General features: G+C 32.9%; 1 protein-coding gene across 3 annotated transcripts; it reads left to right on the forward strand.

Moving 5' to 3' along the window:
• Positions 346 to 4026, forward strand: LOC109349501. 3 transcript variants are annotated; one of them, XM_019590334.1, is made up of 5 exons: positions 349 to 489; positions 526 to 692; positions 773 to 1171; positions 2940 to 3354; positions 3476 to 4026. In XM_019590334.1, the coding sequence occupies exons 1-5, from the start codon at positions 407 to 409 to the stop codon at positions 3675 to 3677; spliced, it is 1266 nt and encodes a 421-aa protein (XP_019445879.1). In that variant the 5' UTR covers positions 349 to 406; the 3' UTR covers positions 3678 to 4026. The 3 variants fall into 3 exon arrangements, with proteins under 3 accessions (XP_019445870.1, XP_019445879.1, XP_019445887.1); XM_019590342.1 differs by having other exon boundaries at positions 350 to 480; positions 529 to 692; XM_019590325.1 differs by having other exon boundaries at positions 346 to 692.

The following is a 14067-nucleotide window of genomic DNA, read 5'->3' on the forward strand; positions in this document are numbered from 1 at the left end:
AGACATAAAATTTAAAAGGGTTTTATGTACTTTTTTCCCAACAATTTTACGTATGAGTATAATATCTACACACTATCAGTGTAAAAATTTATACATAGTTAACATATATCCATCATTTATTTATATTACTTTTTTGATAGATCAGTGATAATTAAAAAAAATGAAATACATAATAAATACACAATATATAAAACTCTTATCTCATGCATACATTTTTTTCTCTTTAAATATTTACATCACAAAAATAAAATTGGGTCTCGGGGATTATACCTATAAAAATAGTTTTTGAGGGGGCAAATGGTAATTATAGGGAATGCTAAAGTTGAAACATGAACGTGTGGTAATAACAGAAAACAGAGTGAGCAGTCTTCTTCACTACAACGAAAGTAAACCCTAGAAATAAAGAATGATGAGAGGAACATTGCTGAGAAATGCCTCCTTCTACACTCGTAATCTTCTCCTTCGTTCTTCACTCTCCGCTTCAACTCGCTCCCCACTCTCCGTTTCAACTCGCTCCCCACTCTCCGTTTCAACTCGCTCCCCATTCAGATTTTTCTCTTCTTCAGACAACAATAGCAACGGAGAGAATCCAAAACCCGAACCTGAACCTGATTCAGTTTCCGAACCTACCAATTCGGTCGAACCCGTGAACAAGGACGATGCCATCGCTGTTGAAGATGTCAGCAACAAAGGTATTAATTATTCCCATACTCACCTCTTCAGTCAAACTTGAATTTCATTTCATTTTTTTTATTTCGTTCCTTTTTGTCAGAGCTTAAAACGCGGATTGAGAAATACTTCAAGGCTGGCGACGAGCAGGCGCTCGATTCAATCATGGAGGCGATTTTCCAAAGAAGGTTAACTGGAAAACATGAGGAAACCGATGATGAGTTGATGGACGAGCTTCTTGCAGAGCCCATTGATGATGTGGATGACAAGGAGTTCGAGTCGGATTTCGAGGATGCACATGAGACTGATGAGGAGATTGATGATTTGTATGATGCTAGGAGTGTAGTTATGAAAAGAATGACAAAAGATCCTTACTTCAACATGGATGAAAAGAAGTGGGATGAGATCGTGCAAGACGCGGTTAATCATGGTTTGATGAAGGATACGAAGGAGTGCGAGGAGATTCTGGAGGATATGCTCAGCTGGGACAAACTCCTCCCTGGTACACCATTCTTCATTGTGCTACAATTAGCATTTGAATTGTGCTGTTCTTGTGATTTGATAACTAAAGAACTTAGGAATGTTTGTTGTGTTACCTTGGTTTGGCATCCCCTGCTTGTTCACCTGTTAAATTTTTGTCATTTACATATATGTTCTACTAATAAATTCAAGTACAACAAATTATGGGCTCTAATTAGACTTTGCGAACATCAATGCAATGAAATGTGTCCACTAGAAACTAGTCATTCTCTAGTATTTAGTAATTATTTGACTTACTCAAATTGAGGGGGAGCCTCGGTGCATCTTAAGGTTATTTGCCTTGTGACCTGGCGGTAATGTGTTTAAAGCCTCAAAACAGCCTTTCTGTCTGTAGGGCATGACTGAGTATATCTACCCTTCCCAGACGCCACTGGATGAGAGCCTTGTGTACTAGATGCCCTTTTTATTTGACTTACTCAAAATAAATCACCATGCTTTTCTCATACTATAGAATGATCTGTGCATTCCTTTTCAATTATAACATAAATACATATCCATTACTAAAGACAATGCTGCACCCAAATCCATACATCTTTCTCAAAATTACCTAGAATTTATTCAAATTGTGTTTGCTTGTTAGCAAACATAATGATACCAATAACCATCCCAATAAATCCAACTACATTTGAAGAAAAATTGTCAAAATACACCCCCACCAATGTGAAGAAATAACAAAGAGGGGATATAATAACAAATATGCTTAGATTTGCAGATTGTTGTGCTTACCATTCAAAATTGTGACCAATCTGCGACACAGCTGTTTGCCCTCCAGCAGCCCACACCTTAAGGCCCTCCAAGTAATATCTTATAAGTCCTTCACTTATAACTGCAGTAAGTATTAAAGCAGGTCAGTTATATATGTAAACGGCACCATATCTGATAAACTCTTAAAAACATCATATTCTATTAAAACACATCAATCTCTGATGAACCCTTTGCTGCAGACTTCAAAAATCAGTTAACCAACGGAGCACCAGCTTGGTGCATTCTGAGTTAACCAATACAATGGCAGAACTTAGGTGACTGCTTGACTGAGCAGCAACAGGTACAAACCAGTGTAAACAGACCAATCTGGCAATCACTGAGGAAAATCGTCAGGATATGAAAATCTCGTCAAAAGTCCTATAATTGATTACTTATAAAATAAAGAGTAAAAACAAATTTGAGTAATCCAGCTTAAAACCCCTTAAACTAATTCATAACAAGATCTTGAAAATAAAATAGATAAGGAATCACAGAACGTAAACATGAAGACAACACAAGAAGGGAAAAAAGAGAATCTTTAGTGTTGGGCGGCGGCGGTGGGTTGGTCGACAATGCTGGCTCAGCTGTGGAGCTCATGTCAGCAATGGCAAAAACCAGTAATGCATTATTGATTGAAGGGAAAGTAGAGTATCCCTATTCTAATTCTATTTTTTCTGCTGTACTTAGTTATTCCTTAAAAGAAATTTCACATCTATAACTCCATTGTTTCTCATTTTTTTTCCGCTCCACTTTACACTGTAGGTATCTGTTAATTATTCTGTTTGTAGACACTAAATCTTATCTGGGCACTGTGCTCTACACTTGTTGCATGTTATAGCAGAAACTGTGACCATGGATTTTGTGTACCTTTGATATGATCATATGTGCATGTTTGAATTGAAATGTAGTCATCAATTTCAACTTTAGTGATTTCCTTTACATCATGCTAATTCTGCTGATTTTCTTTGGCTCAATATCTTCATTAGATGAGATAAAAAAGAAGGTAGAAATAAAATTCAATGAGCTAGGGGACATGTGTGAAAGAGGGGAGCTTGAACCTGAAGAAGCTTATGAACACTTTAAGAAGTTTGAGGATCAGATGGTCGCGGAATACATGAAGATAATGGAAACGGAGGAGGTCCCAAAGTTCGACGATACTGGTGTACCAGACAAGAAAAAGGATATAGATGACCCACCTGGTGAAGGTCCAATTCTCCGGTGGCAAACTAGGGTAGTCTTTGCTCCTGGTGGTGATGCTTGGCATCCGAAAAACAGGAAAGTGAAACTTTCTGTAACTGTGAAGGAGCTTGGAATGTCAAAATACCAGTTTCGCAGACTTAGAGAATTGGTTGGCAAACGTTATCATCCTGGGAGAGATGAGCTTACAATAACTAGTGAAAGGTAACACACTATATGTTTAGATACTATTTAATTTGATAGAATTTCAAAATTCTGGGCCTTTACTGAAAAGCTTGGAAGCAACCACATCTCTTTAAAATTCTTGTTTTCCATATTTTAAAAGGTTTGAACATCGAGAAGAAAATAGAAAGGACTGCTTAAGGACTCTTCTCTCTCTCATTGAGGAGGCTGGAAAAGCTAACAACCTGGTAGCTGATGCCCGGGCTTCCTATGTGAAGGAGAGACTCCGAGCCAATCCAGCTTTCATGGAGAGGCTGAATGCCAAGTCTCTGAGATTGCGGGAAATTAATCAGGTCCCTGCTTGAGGTTTCCAGCACAGATTTATGACTTTTGATCATTTACCTGCCTTAAGGTTATCACTCCCAGATTTTATTTCTTTTATTATCATTATTCTTGAATGTTGGAGTTTAATCATGGGTTTTAGTCATATCTTTCAGAAACCTTGCAGTGCTGGGAGACTCGTTTATTTTTAGTCATACCTTTCATACTTAGTGCTAGGTATCATGGATAATTTTTACAGTTGGAAGATGTTGTATGGTAGTTGAATTCTACGCATGCTTCGAAGTGTTATTTAATTTTTCACCAATAATATCAGAATGTGTAGAAATGGTCACTGAGACAATGATTTCTGAATATAAAGGATTGCACGACCAATGCTATATGCGTAGAGCTTGAAAGCAGTGAAAATTGGTGAAAGGTACCCATATCTGTTTTGTTTGACTTTTGTTTTTTCTGGTTAAAATTAGTGCTTGGAGGATTGGACCGAGCAATCCAACCAGTTCGACTTCTTACCTGATGTGAAAATGATTCTGGTTTGAGTCTTAATCGATTGAGAGTTAGATTGCTTTGAACTGTAATAACTCAGAAAGTGAATCAGATGTTTCACTTAACTTAAATTACAATAGTTATACTCAATTTCATCCATTTTTTTCCAAATCTAACATACCACAAAAGTCAGTGGAAGAGGTAATTGTAGGAAAATATCTTTATATAGACTTTATTGATAGTGAAAGACTTTATACTTTAAACATACATAATATATATTAAATATGATGAACATTATCATCATATATAGCTAAGATCTTTTATGTCAAATCATCAGGAACAAATATATAAAACTTGAGCGGAAGCGTACCTTAATGTATTCATTTGAGAATATGAAGGATGAACTTTATATCATCCTTAGCATATGTATCTATCAATTTGTTTTTTTGTCTTTGTATGTAAATGCATGTTCATTATAAAACATGTAAGTTCTTTGATCTTTCAATTGTAGACCACCCTTAGCCTTAGTTTCTCCTCTAATGGGATGAAGAGAATAACTTATGTTGTGGTTCACATTGTTTAGTGTTGTTATGTTGTCTATAGTTGGAGACCATAACCTTTATGTATAAGACAAGCATTCCCTTTCATTAGGGGTGATGTCTTTTAAATTTTCTTATTTCTTATTTTTGCCTATCATAAAAATAGAAATAAGATTTTATGTATCTACATGATAATTTGTATGACAATTATATCTATAGCCATATACCTTTCTTGAATTAGATCACTTTGATTTGACAACATAAAATAATGAACCTTAACACAATTAAACATTACATGTGTGACCCAAAATTTCTTACAATCTCTCACTGGTCATTTATGTAATTTTAAAATTTGTTTTAGACTTTATGAATCGTGTTAGACTTTATGAACTCAAAAATACGTTATTATAAACTTGAGACATATTTTTATCTCGTCCACTAATTATATTAAATATATAGAACCAAAGTAGTTTTTGTTATATCAATCATAACTAAATTAATCAATGATCATTAATATTAAAACAACTAAATAATATTAGATCAATCATGAAACGTGTAGCATGAAAATCACACGAAGATGATCTATATATCTTGATTTTTAACTGGTTCTCTTTTACTTTAGTGAGATCCTATAAACAAATTTCAGAGTGAAACTGAACCATAAACTTTATTCTGTAGAAATGTATATATAAAGAGAACACCCAAATACAAACTCCCACTAAACCAAAATATCCTCAAGTGATATAATACTCATATGAGCAATGTAGTTGTGAAAGACCTTAGATGATAAACTTTTAGTGAGCAGATTTGCAACTTGGAGTTTGTGTCAATATGCTCTATAGACCTTATACCACTATGAATTGTTTCCTTAAATCAAATATAGCAATGATAACATTTTGTCACAATATAACTTTAATGGTCTTTCAATCAGATTTGCAACTTGGAGTTTGTGTCAATATGCTCTATAGACATTAAACCACTATGAATTGTTTCTTTAAATCAGATATAACAATGCTAACTTTTGTCACAATATAACTTTAATGGTCTTTCAATATATTCAAATCAGCAGTCAAGTAACAATTGTATAGTCACATCTCATAATTTGATGCATGTGAAAATCACTACCATAATAGACGAAGTTGTAAGTGTCTGCTTATCACTTTTCAAAATAGCTCATCATCCACTTAATACGCAGATTAACCTTACATGAATTTTCAACTGTATTGACATCTAACGAGACTAAAGAAGAATACCTAATGATCTTTAATTGAATCACTTTATGTATGTGAGAACACAATTTATTTGTTCTTTGTAAGTACTTACAACCTAATTGTCTGCCTTCCAATTATTTATCACTAGATTACTTAAATATCTGCATTCTAACCAAGTACACAATATCCTGTTGTGCACAACTTTATGTAGACAATAGATTCACTTAGCCAACGTATAAGGAATATACTATATATCTGTAACTTTAAAATTCATTCCTATAACATTGCACTCATGAATGTTCATGAAATTGCATACATAATGAAAATAAGACTCATGCAATTTGAACATTCTCATTCCTCATCGTTCTCTTTATCCTTAATGGAACTTCCTTAAAATTAGTGAGTTGTTCCTTTCTAAAGTGCAAGATCTAGATTCATGCATTCCAGAACAAACACAATGTTCTCTCCTTAATTCTTAAGGTTAGTGCAATTTAGGAAGACTATAAATGTTTAGAAGTAGAGAATTCAATAAAACAAATAACAAAACAAATTGCAATAATTCTTGCAATTAAACTCACAATTAACTTTAAACCTTAGATTCAAATAATGGTGTGGCACACCACGAGTTACCTAGCACAACATTAATATTTTGTCTTTGAATAAAAATATTAACTTGTAAGTTGTACACTCATTGTAGTAATCAAATATTGATAATCAGTCATGTCAAACACTAAGTCTTTCTTTGGACCGACTTACTATTCACATGGAAAACAATATTATTATCACATATTTATTACCACACGTATATTTGTAATTTTGGTCAAATAGTAATCTTCCTTTGGGTCGATTATTATTCGTATAAAACATAAACATATAATTGGCTTGATATTCCATATCAATTGCCAATTAATGGAAGTCTCGTTGTAATGATCAAACATGATCATAAACATATCAAATAATAAACTTTTCTTTTGACTGATTTATCATTCGCATATGCAATTTTATATTTATCACATGTTTATCATCACATATGTGTATATAATCAGGCCAAGTAATAATCTTCTTTTCAACTGACTAATATTCACATGAATATATATACACTAATATTTATTATAAACAATTTATATATGAGATGTCACTTCTATGTCTTCTTGTATTCATATATTGAATTAAAATGTCAAACAATCTTTAATTCCAAAAGATACCCATTTACTTGTATTTTTGATTGAACACAATCGAAAAAATAATTGTATTTATATCCCATATTAAAAAAAAAAATTGGAGCTAAAGAGACAACATTACAAGTATGATTTAATGGCAATGTTACGGCCTTCACACCAAGCATTTCCAAGTTCTAACTTTACTGATGCCAGTTTGACCAATGCATTTGTTGGCAAATGCCAACCAATTAACGCTTCAATAAAACCGAAGTAATGCAATATTATGCATGGGGTGCGTGTTGAACACATGCCAACAGTTTAACATAAAACTTAAGAACCAGTGTCACCAATGGCCAAGAGCTTAGTGTAATTACGTTTCCGGAATAAAATTAGTAAATAAATCCAGAACATTAAATTCCAGTGCAACCATGAACAAATATAATATTTGACAATAAATACTACTAATACTTAATTACACCATTTCAAAATTAATTCAAAACAATGAACGGGTCATGAACCAAGGAACTGTGTTTTGAAATACTAATAATCAACCAGTATAATCTGTAACTTGAACTGTTGCCTACATATGGCAATTAAAATGAATTTAAACGTTTGAAAACGTTTAATTTCAAAACAAGACACCTCGTCGTTGCAAATCCAAGAACCACATAAACAGCATACAATGTAAAAGTAATATGCTCAGCAAGTGCAACCAAAGTAATTTCTTAATATATTCAATTCATACAAGTTATTTACACAACAATGTTGCATGTGATAGCCTCATGGACATGTTAAAACAAGCCAAATTATAAAAAATAAAACCATGTCACTCCGAAATAGTGGACTGCTTGACATGAGGAAGTTTAACAAGCATAACTCTGGCTGAGTTATTGAACTCAGGCCTCATGAAAAAAAAAACGAAATGAACATGTAAAATTATGTAACCGCACTATATCATAATATTCACAATTCAATGCCTTATTTTAATTAGAACCTCCACATGTAGAAATTACAAAGAATGACAATTCATACAAATTCACAAAATGAACATAATAAATGAAAACTTTATTTCTGAATCACTCAATATGAAAGTGACTCTGATACCACTTGTAGGAAAATATTTTTATATAAACTTTATTGATGGTAGGAGACTTTATACTTTAAACATAGATAATATATACTAAATACGATGAACATTATCATTATATATAACCAAGATATTTCATATCAAATCATCAAAAACAAATATATAAAACTAAAACTTGAGCAGAACCGTACCTTAATGTATTCATTTGAGAATATGATGAATGAACTTTATTGTTGGGAATCATTCCTAATTAATGTGGAAGCAAGACCAATGAATCTTGGTAGATGAACTATTGAATAATTCAATGATGACTATTCTAAGGTCTTGGAATTATTCATTGAGTCTTGAGAATTACGAAGTCTAACTTAGAAAGTTGGAGTAACACTTTTCAAAGTGTCTTAAAAAACATGACAACAATTAATCATTCACTATGTTTTTATGATGGAGCCTTCCCCCTTCACTATATATATAAGGGACTTGTGAGGAACAGATACAACAAACAAGTGAGAAAAACAACATAGAGAGAAAGTGAGAGAGTTTATATCCACATAGTGTGAAATTTGTATTCATAGTGAGATACTAGAGGGTTTGTATTTTCACCCTTTTTGGGTGAGATTGAGTGTTATCCTCTTTGTAAGAGAGAGTCAAATATTGTAATCATACTTTCTATAGTGGAGATATTTTCTAGACTAAGGCATGTGGTTGTTTCCTTCTCACGTTGAGGAGATTTTTCCACGTTAAAATTCTTGGTGTTATTTTTCTACTTTTCTCTATTTTCTTTATCCACTTGCCGCTTCCACAAGTGTCCATTTTGCATCACACAGAGGAGAGAAATTGATTCTGAATTTCCCAACATTTATACCATTCTTAGCATCATGTATCCACAAAATTCATGTCTTTGTCCTTGTATGTAAATGCATGTTCATAGTAGAACATGTAGGTTCTTCGATATTCCAATTGTTGATCACTCTTAGCATTAGTTTCTCCTATGATGAGATGAAGAGAATAACTTATGTCGTGGTTCAAATTGTTTAGTGTTGTTATGTTGTTTACAATTGGGGACCATAACTCCTATTTATAAGACAAACACTTCATTAAGGGTGATGTCTTTTAAATTTTCTTATTTCTTATTTGCTCATCATAAAAATAGAAATAAGACTTTAGGTATCTACATAATAATTTTTATGATAATTATATCTATAGCCATATACCATACTTGAATTAAATAACTTTAATTTGGCTACATAAAATAATGACTCTAAACACAGTGGATAAAATAGCCATATACCATACTTGAAAGAGTACCACTCACCCATATGGTTCATTCGATCTGAAAAATGAATGAATGATATTAAATGTAAATAATGTAATTTAATTTGGATATAAGCTAATCATTCCTCTAGTAAAAATATAGAAGTTTCATAGTAACATTAGCGTTGACTTGAATGATTTATTTTTAACAGCACATTTGATAGAAAGCGCTGTTGATGTGAATATATGCAATATCACATATTTAAGGAAACACTGTTGAAGATGACATAATAACCACGCTTGCTTAATTATGTGTTGCTGATGTTTTACGACTTTGTAAGCGCTCGAGAAATTAATGGTGGAGTAGTTATACGCCTCTTTGTTTGTTGAAATATTAATGGTTGAACGATTATGCGTTTCTTGGTTGTTGAAATATTAATGGTCGAGTGATTATACGTCTATTTGTTTGTTGAAATATTAATGACTGCTCATTAATAAATATTGTGGTTCACTCAATGTTCTATTTCATCAGTAAGCTAAGAGCCTAAGAGTACGTGTTTCTATAAGAGTATGTTCATGAAGATATGAGGAAGAAAACACAAAGCAGTAAAAAAAGAGCAATACTACAAAGAGTGAAAAAGAGAAAAAGCACCCAGATTTGTATAGATGAGTCGATGAAAAAAATTGTGTTTCTGTTTCAAAATCATGTCAAGAAGATCTTTAACAACTTTTGATTTTGCAAAAGGACCCAGATTTCAGAAGGAAGATAGTTGTCATACAAGATTTGCATGAGATGAAGATTTAGTTGATTGATATCTTTCATTTGCAATTGAAAGGAAATAAAAGGAAAAGAGGATCAATGAATTATTTAGTTCATTGATCTCTTTCAATTTTCAAAACGGTCATAGATTTCAGAAGGAAAATGATTGTTATACAAGATTTGCGTGAGATGAAGATTTAGTTCACTGATCTCTTTCAATTGAACCGAAATAAAAGGAAAAAGGGGATCAATGAATTATTTTTCTTCATCATCTGCAGCAATTCCTTAAGTTTATTGATTTCCTTTCATGGCAAAATGACCCAGATTTTAAAAGGAAATCAATGAATTGTTATACAAGATTTGTGTAGAAGAAAAAAGGACCCGAATCAATGAATTATTTAATTCATTCAGCTCTTTCATTTTTCAAAACGGTATCAGATCAATGAAGTTTTGTATAGAGGAGTCGATGAAAAAATTATTTCCTTCTTGAAATCATTTTCATTGTATTCTTCATCTGTCAAATCATTTAATTCATTATATTTGCATGTATCAAATCATATAGTTCATTATAATGTATTTTGTCTCCCTGAATGAATAATAAAATAATTATTTTGGATGTTAATTTCTGTTTTTTGTTAATTATTTGGATGATTATTTTCTTAAATACTTTTGCGTTGTTCCTTATTAATAAACACAATAAACAAATTATCAATACTTAATAAATACAAAAACAAATTAATAAAATGTAATGTTTAATATTTTATCCAGTTTCGTATTAATAAACACAATTATATAATAATAATCTACTTCATGGTAATTTACGTAAATTCATGTTGTGTAAATATTTTCCAGTTATGTAAAATGTTAACTTAAGAGCGCATAACTACGAATATGCTGTTAATTTGGAAAATGAGTTGAGTTTAACATCGCATAATTACGACTGCGCTGTCAATTAGATTCTATTCAACAACGCATAATTCAGATAGCGCTGTCAATTAGATTCTATTCAACAGCGCTAGATCTCGGTGTTGTTGATGTGTTAATGAAAATAAGTAGTAAACAACTAGATACGCAACAATAGCACAATCCTTAATATACGCTGTTGAAGATGTTGATAGAACAACGCTACATTAAATATGCGTTGTGGAAGAGGTCGTGTTCATAAAATGAGTAGTATACGGTTGGATACACAACAACAGCGCAATCATTAATATACACTGTTGAAGATGTCAATACAACAACGCTACCGTTAATATGCGTTGTTCAAGAGGTCAGTACAACAACGCTATCGTTAATATGCGTTGTTCAAGAGGTCAATACAACAACGCTATCGTTAATATGCGTTGTTAAATGGTTACTACACTTTAAATATCTAAAACATGAATCATTTCCTCTACGCTCTCAAACTTACTCGAAAAGAAATCCTCACAGTCTCAGTAAACCCTCATACTCTCATAAACTTAAAAAACTTCATCATTGACTTCCCAAAGTGGCGATCATGTATCTCACAGTGGTGACGTAGCTTCACTTACTCCACAAGACAAGCAAATCATTGCTAAAAAATGACCTCCACGTGGAATGACTTCCATGAAGAATGTCATTCGGTCAAGAAGTAAGGATATGGAGATAGAAGTTTAATGGAACTCTAAAGGCCAACCATTAAACTCGAAGAGTATCAAAATATTGGTAAGCTACATTGATGTTGCAATCTGAGCTAACAATCACGAAATAGAGTGATGTAGAGAATACCGTGAAAAAGCGTATTTGGAATGAAATAACAGTAAGTTTATTTTTTCAGTTTTTGTGTTTTCATGCAATGCAAGTATATGTGTTGCATTTTCATGCAATGTATGTATATGCATGTGTTTACATGCAATATATAATGTATATGTGTTTTTATTTGAGACAACTTTTGAAGTTGGTGAGGAGAATACAAATTATATCCTTAAATCGGCTGGCAAGGCTCTCCGACAATTCCAAACTGATGCCGAAAAATTACTCAGAGATGCTGATGACAATGTCAACCTAAAACCTCCAACTAAATATGCAAATATCATTGATGATGAGGATCATAAGACTTTTGTCACCCTACGCACCCAAGACGAGTCTTACTTGGTAAAATCATATTCTTTGTATTGACTTTTGTATATATGATTTTGTATATGATTGTTGATATTAATGTTGTTTATTGTTTCAGAAATTAAGTAATGAAAACCGCAAGAGGGCATCCAAACCTTTATATCCATACCGAGCTTCTCGAGCGGGGTATAGAGGAATCGAGGAAAGAAGTGTAAGTATTGTTAATTTGTACATTATTGGTTATGTTTTGTTAGTTGGAGAACAAAAAGCGATACACATATGACTTCACATGGAGTAGAACTCGATGTTCTATGGGTGGATGCCCGTAAGAATAAGGATGGTGTCATCGATAATGAGGAAGTTCAAGAAGCGGCAAGACGTGTTGTTAGTGCTCATTTTTTAATTATACTTAATTTTCATACTTTATTTATCAAAATGTGATTAATTAACATTATGTTTTTTCTTGATTTATCAGGTTGCCCTAAAAGAAAAGGAGGCAAACCCAGATAGCCGCATAATACTTCACAAGGCACTAGGACTGCCTATCTACCCTGGTCATATCCGAGGTGCAGGATTTGGTGGTAGCCAACAAACATTTGTACTCCATCCAAAGCGTGCAACCAAAGCCCAAATGAGTCAGGTTCAAAATCAACTTAATGGCCTCATGCAACAGTTCAACGAATTTGAGTGGCAACGACTAGCTAGTAATAATGGCACTGTTCCTTAAACCGTCAATGAGAGTTGCACTACACTGGCACCTTACAACATTCCCATTCCGATTCCCATTCATGAGGTAATTTAGTTAACTTATTTTAATTTAGTCGTGAACTAATTATAAGTTTTAACTTACGTATAGGGAAGTAGTTCTTGCAAACTTTTCTTGGATACCCCAACTAGCCGATTAGTGGGTGTTAGGAAAGTGCACAAGTTGGTCGATGCTATGCTGCATAATGCATGTATCCCACACCATAATGTGAAGGTCTCGATTGACATTGCAATCAATGATAATGTGTTGCTACCAATTCCTCTCGAAGAGGATATCTTCACACTTGGAGGGGCTATAGGCACTTTTGTGACTTGGCCAGTAGACCTTGTTCAAGTAATTCCTCCTAAGGTATGATTTTTCAACTTATGTTCACTCATATTATATATATTGATCTATAATTGATATGTTTTTATTGAATATTTTAGGAAAATGTACATTCCACCCCTAGTAGCACCCAAAAGTCTAAGTCATCTTCTGGGGATGTGAGCTCAAAGCCATCTACTGAGGATGCAAGGTCCAAGAAGACTATCAACTATTGTACTCAGTTGATGGAGCATGTAAAGAAGATGAGAGATGATATGATAATTATATCAATTCCCAAGGAAGTCTACGGGGATAATGTTGATGAATACGTTGATATGAGTGAAGTCCGGGATGTATATAAACGTGATTGTATAGGTGCAAGTGTTGTATGTATATATATGAGGTAAATTATGGTTTCTTAATTTCTCACTTTTGCATGACAATGTGTTATAATTGACTAACATTTATGTTATATATATTAGGTACTTGTATGAAAATTTTATTAAGGCAAATAATAAAAATGTGATTTTCATATCCCCACACCTTACCGCTTTGATGTCGCATGAAAAAAATGAGATTGGGGAAAAACAGAAGGAATTACATATAATCTCATCCATCATAAAGAAGATGCACATTTATTTCTTGCATCTTTTAATACCGGGTGAACATTTTGAAATTGTCTTTTATATTTCTTTCTTTAGTATGTTTGTTGTGCTTAACATTTCCTAACCATGTACATATGTTTTGTTAGACAACATTGGGTTTTGGTTGCCA

The sequence above is a fragment of the Lupinus angustifolius genome, chromosome LG01 (assembly GCF_001865875.1).
Source record: "Lupinus angustifolius cultivar Tanjil chromosome LG01, LupAngTanjil_v1.0, whole genome shotgun sequence".
Taxonomy (NCBI): Eukaryota; Viridiplantae; Streptophyta; class Magnoliopsida; order Fabales; family Fabaceae; genus Lupinus; species Lupinus angustifolius.

What these genes read in the sequence shown, in the direction of transcription:
- LOC109349501 (XM_019590325.1), top strand. Translation starts at nt 407, where the DNA reads ATGATGAGAGGAACATTGCTGAGAAATGCCTCCTTCTACACTCGTAAT. An exon ending in CTGGGACAAACTCCTCCCTG is followed by an intron (nt 1,172 to 2,939) that starts GTACACCATTCT and finishes TATCTTCATTAG; the next exon opens with ATGAGATAAAAAAGAAGGTA. An exon ending in CTTACAATAACTAGTGAAAG is followed by an intron (nt 3,355 to 3,475) that starts GTAACACACTAT and finishes ATATTTTAAAAG; the next exon opens with GTTTGAACATCGAGAAGAAA.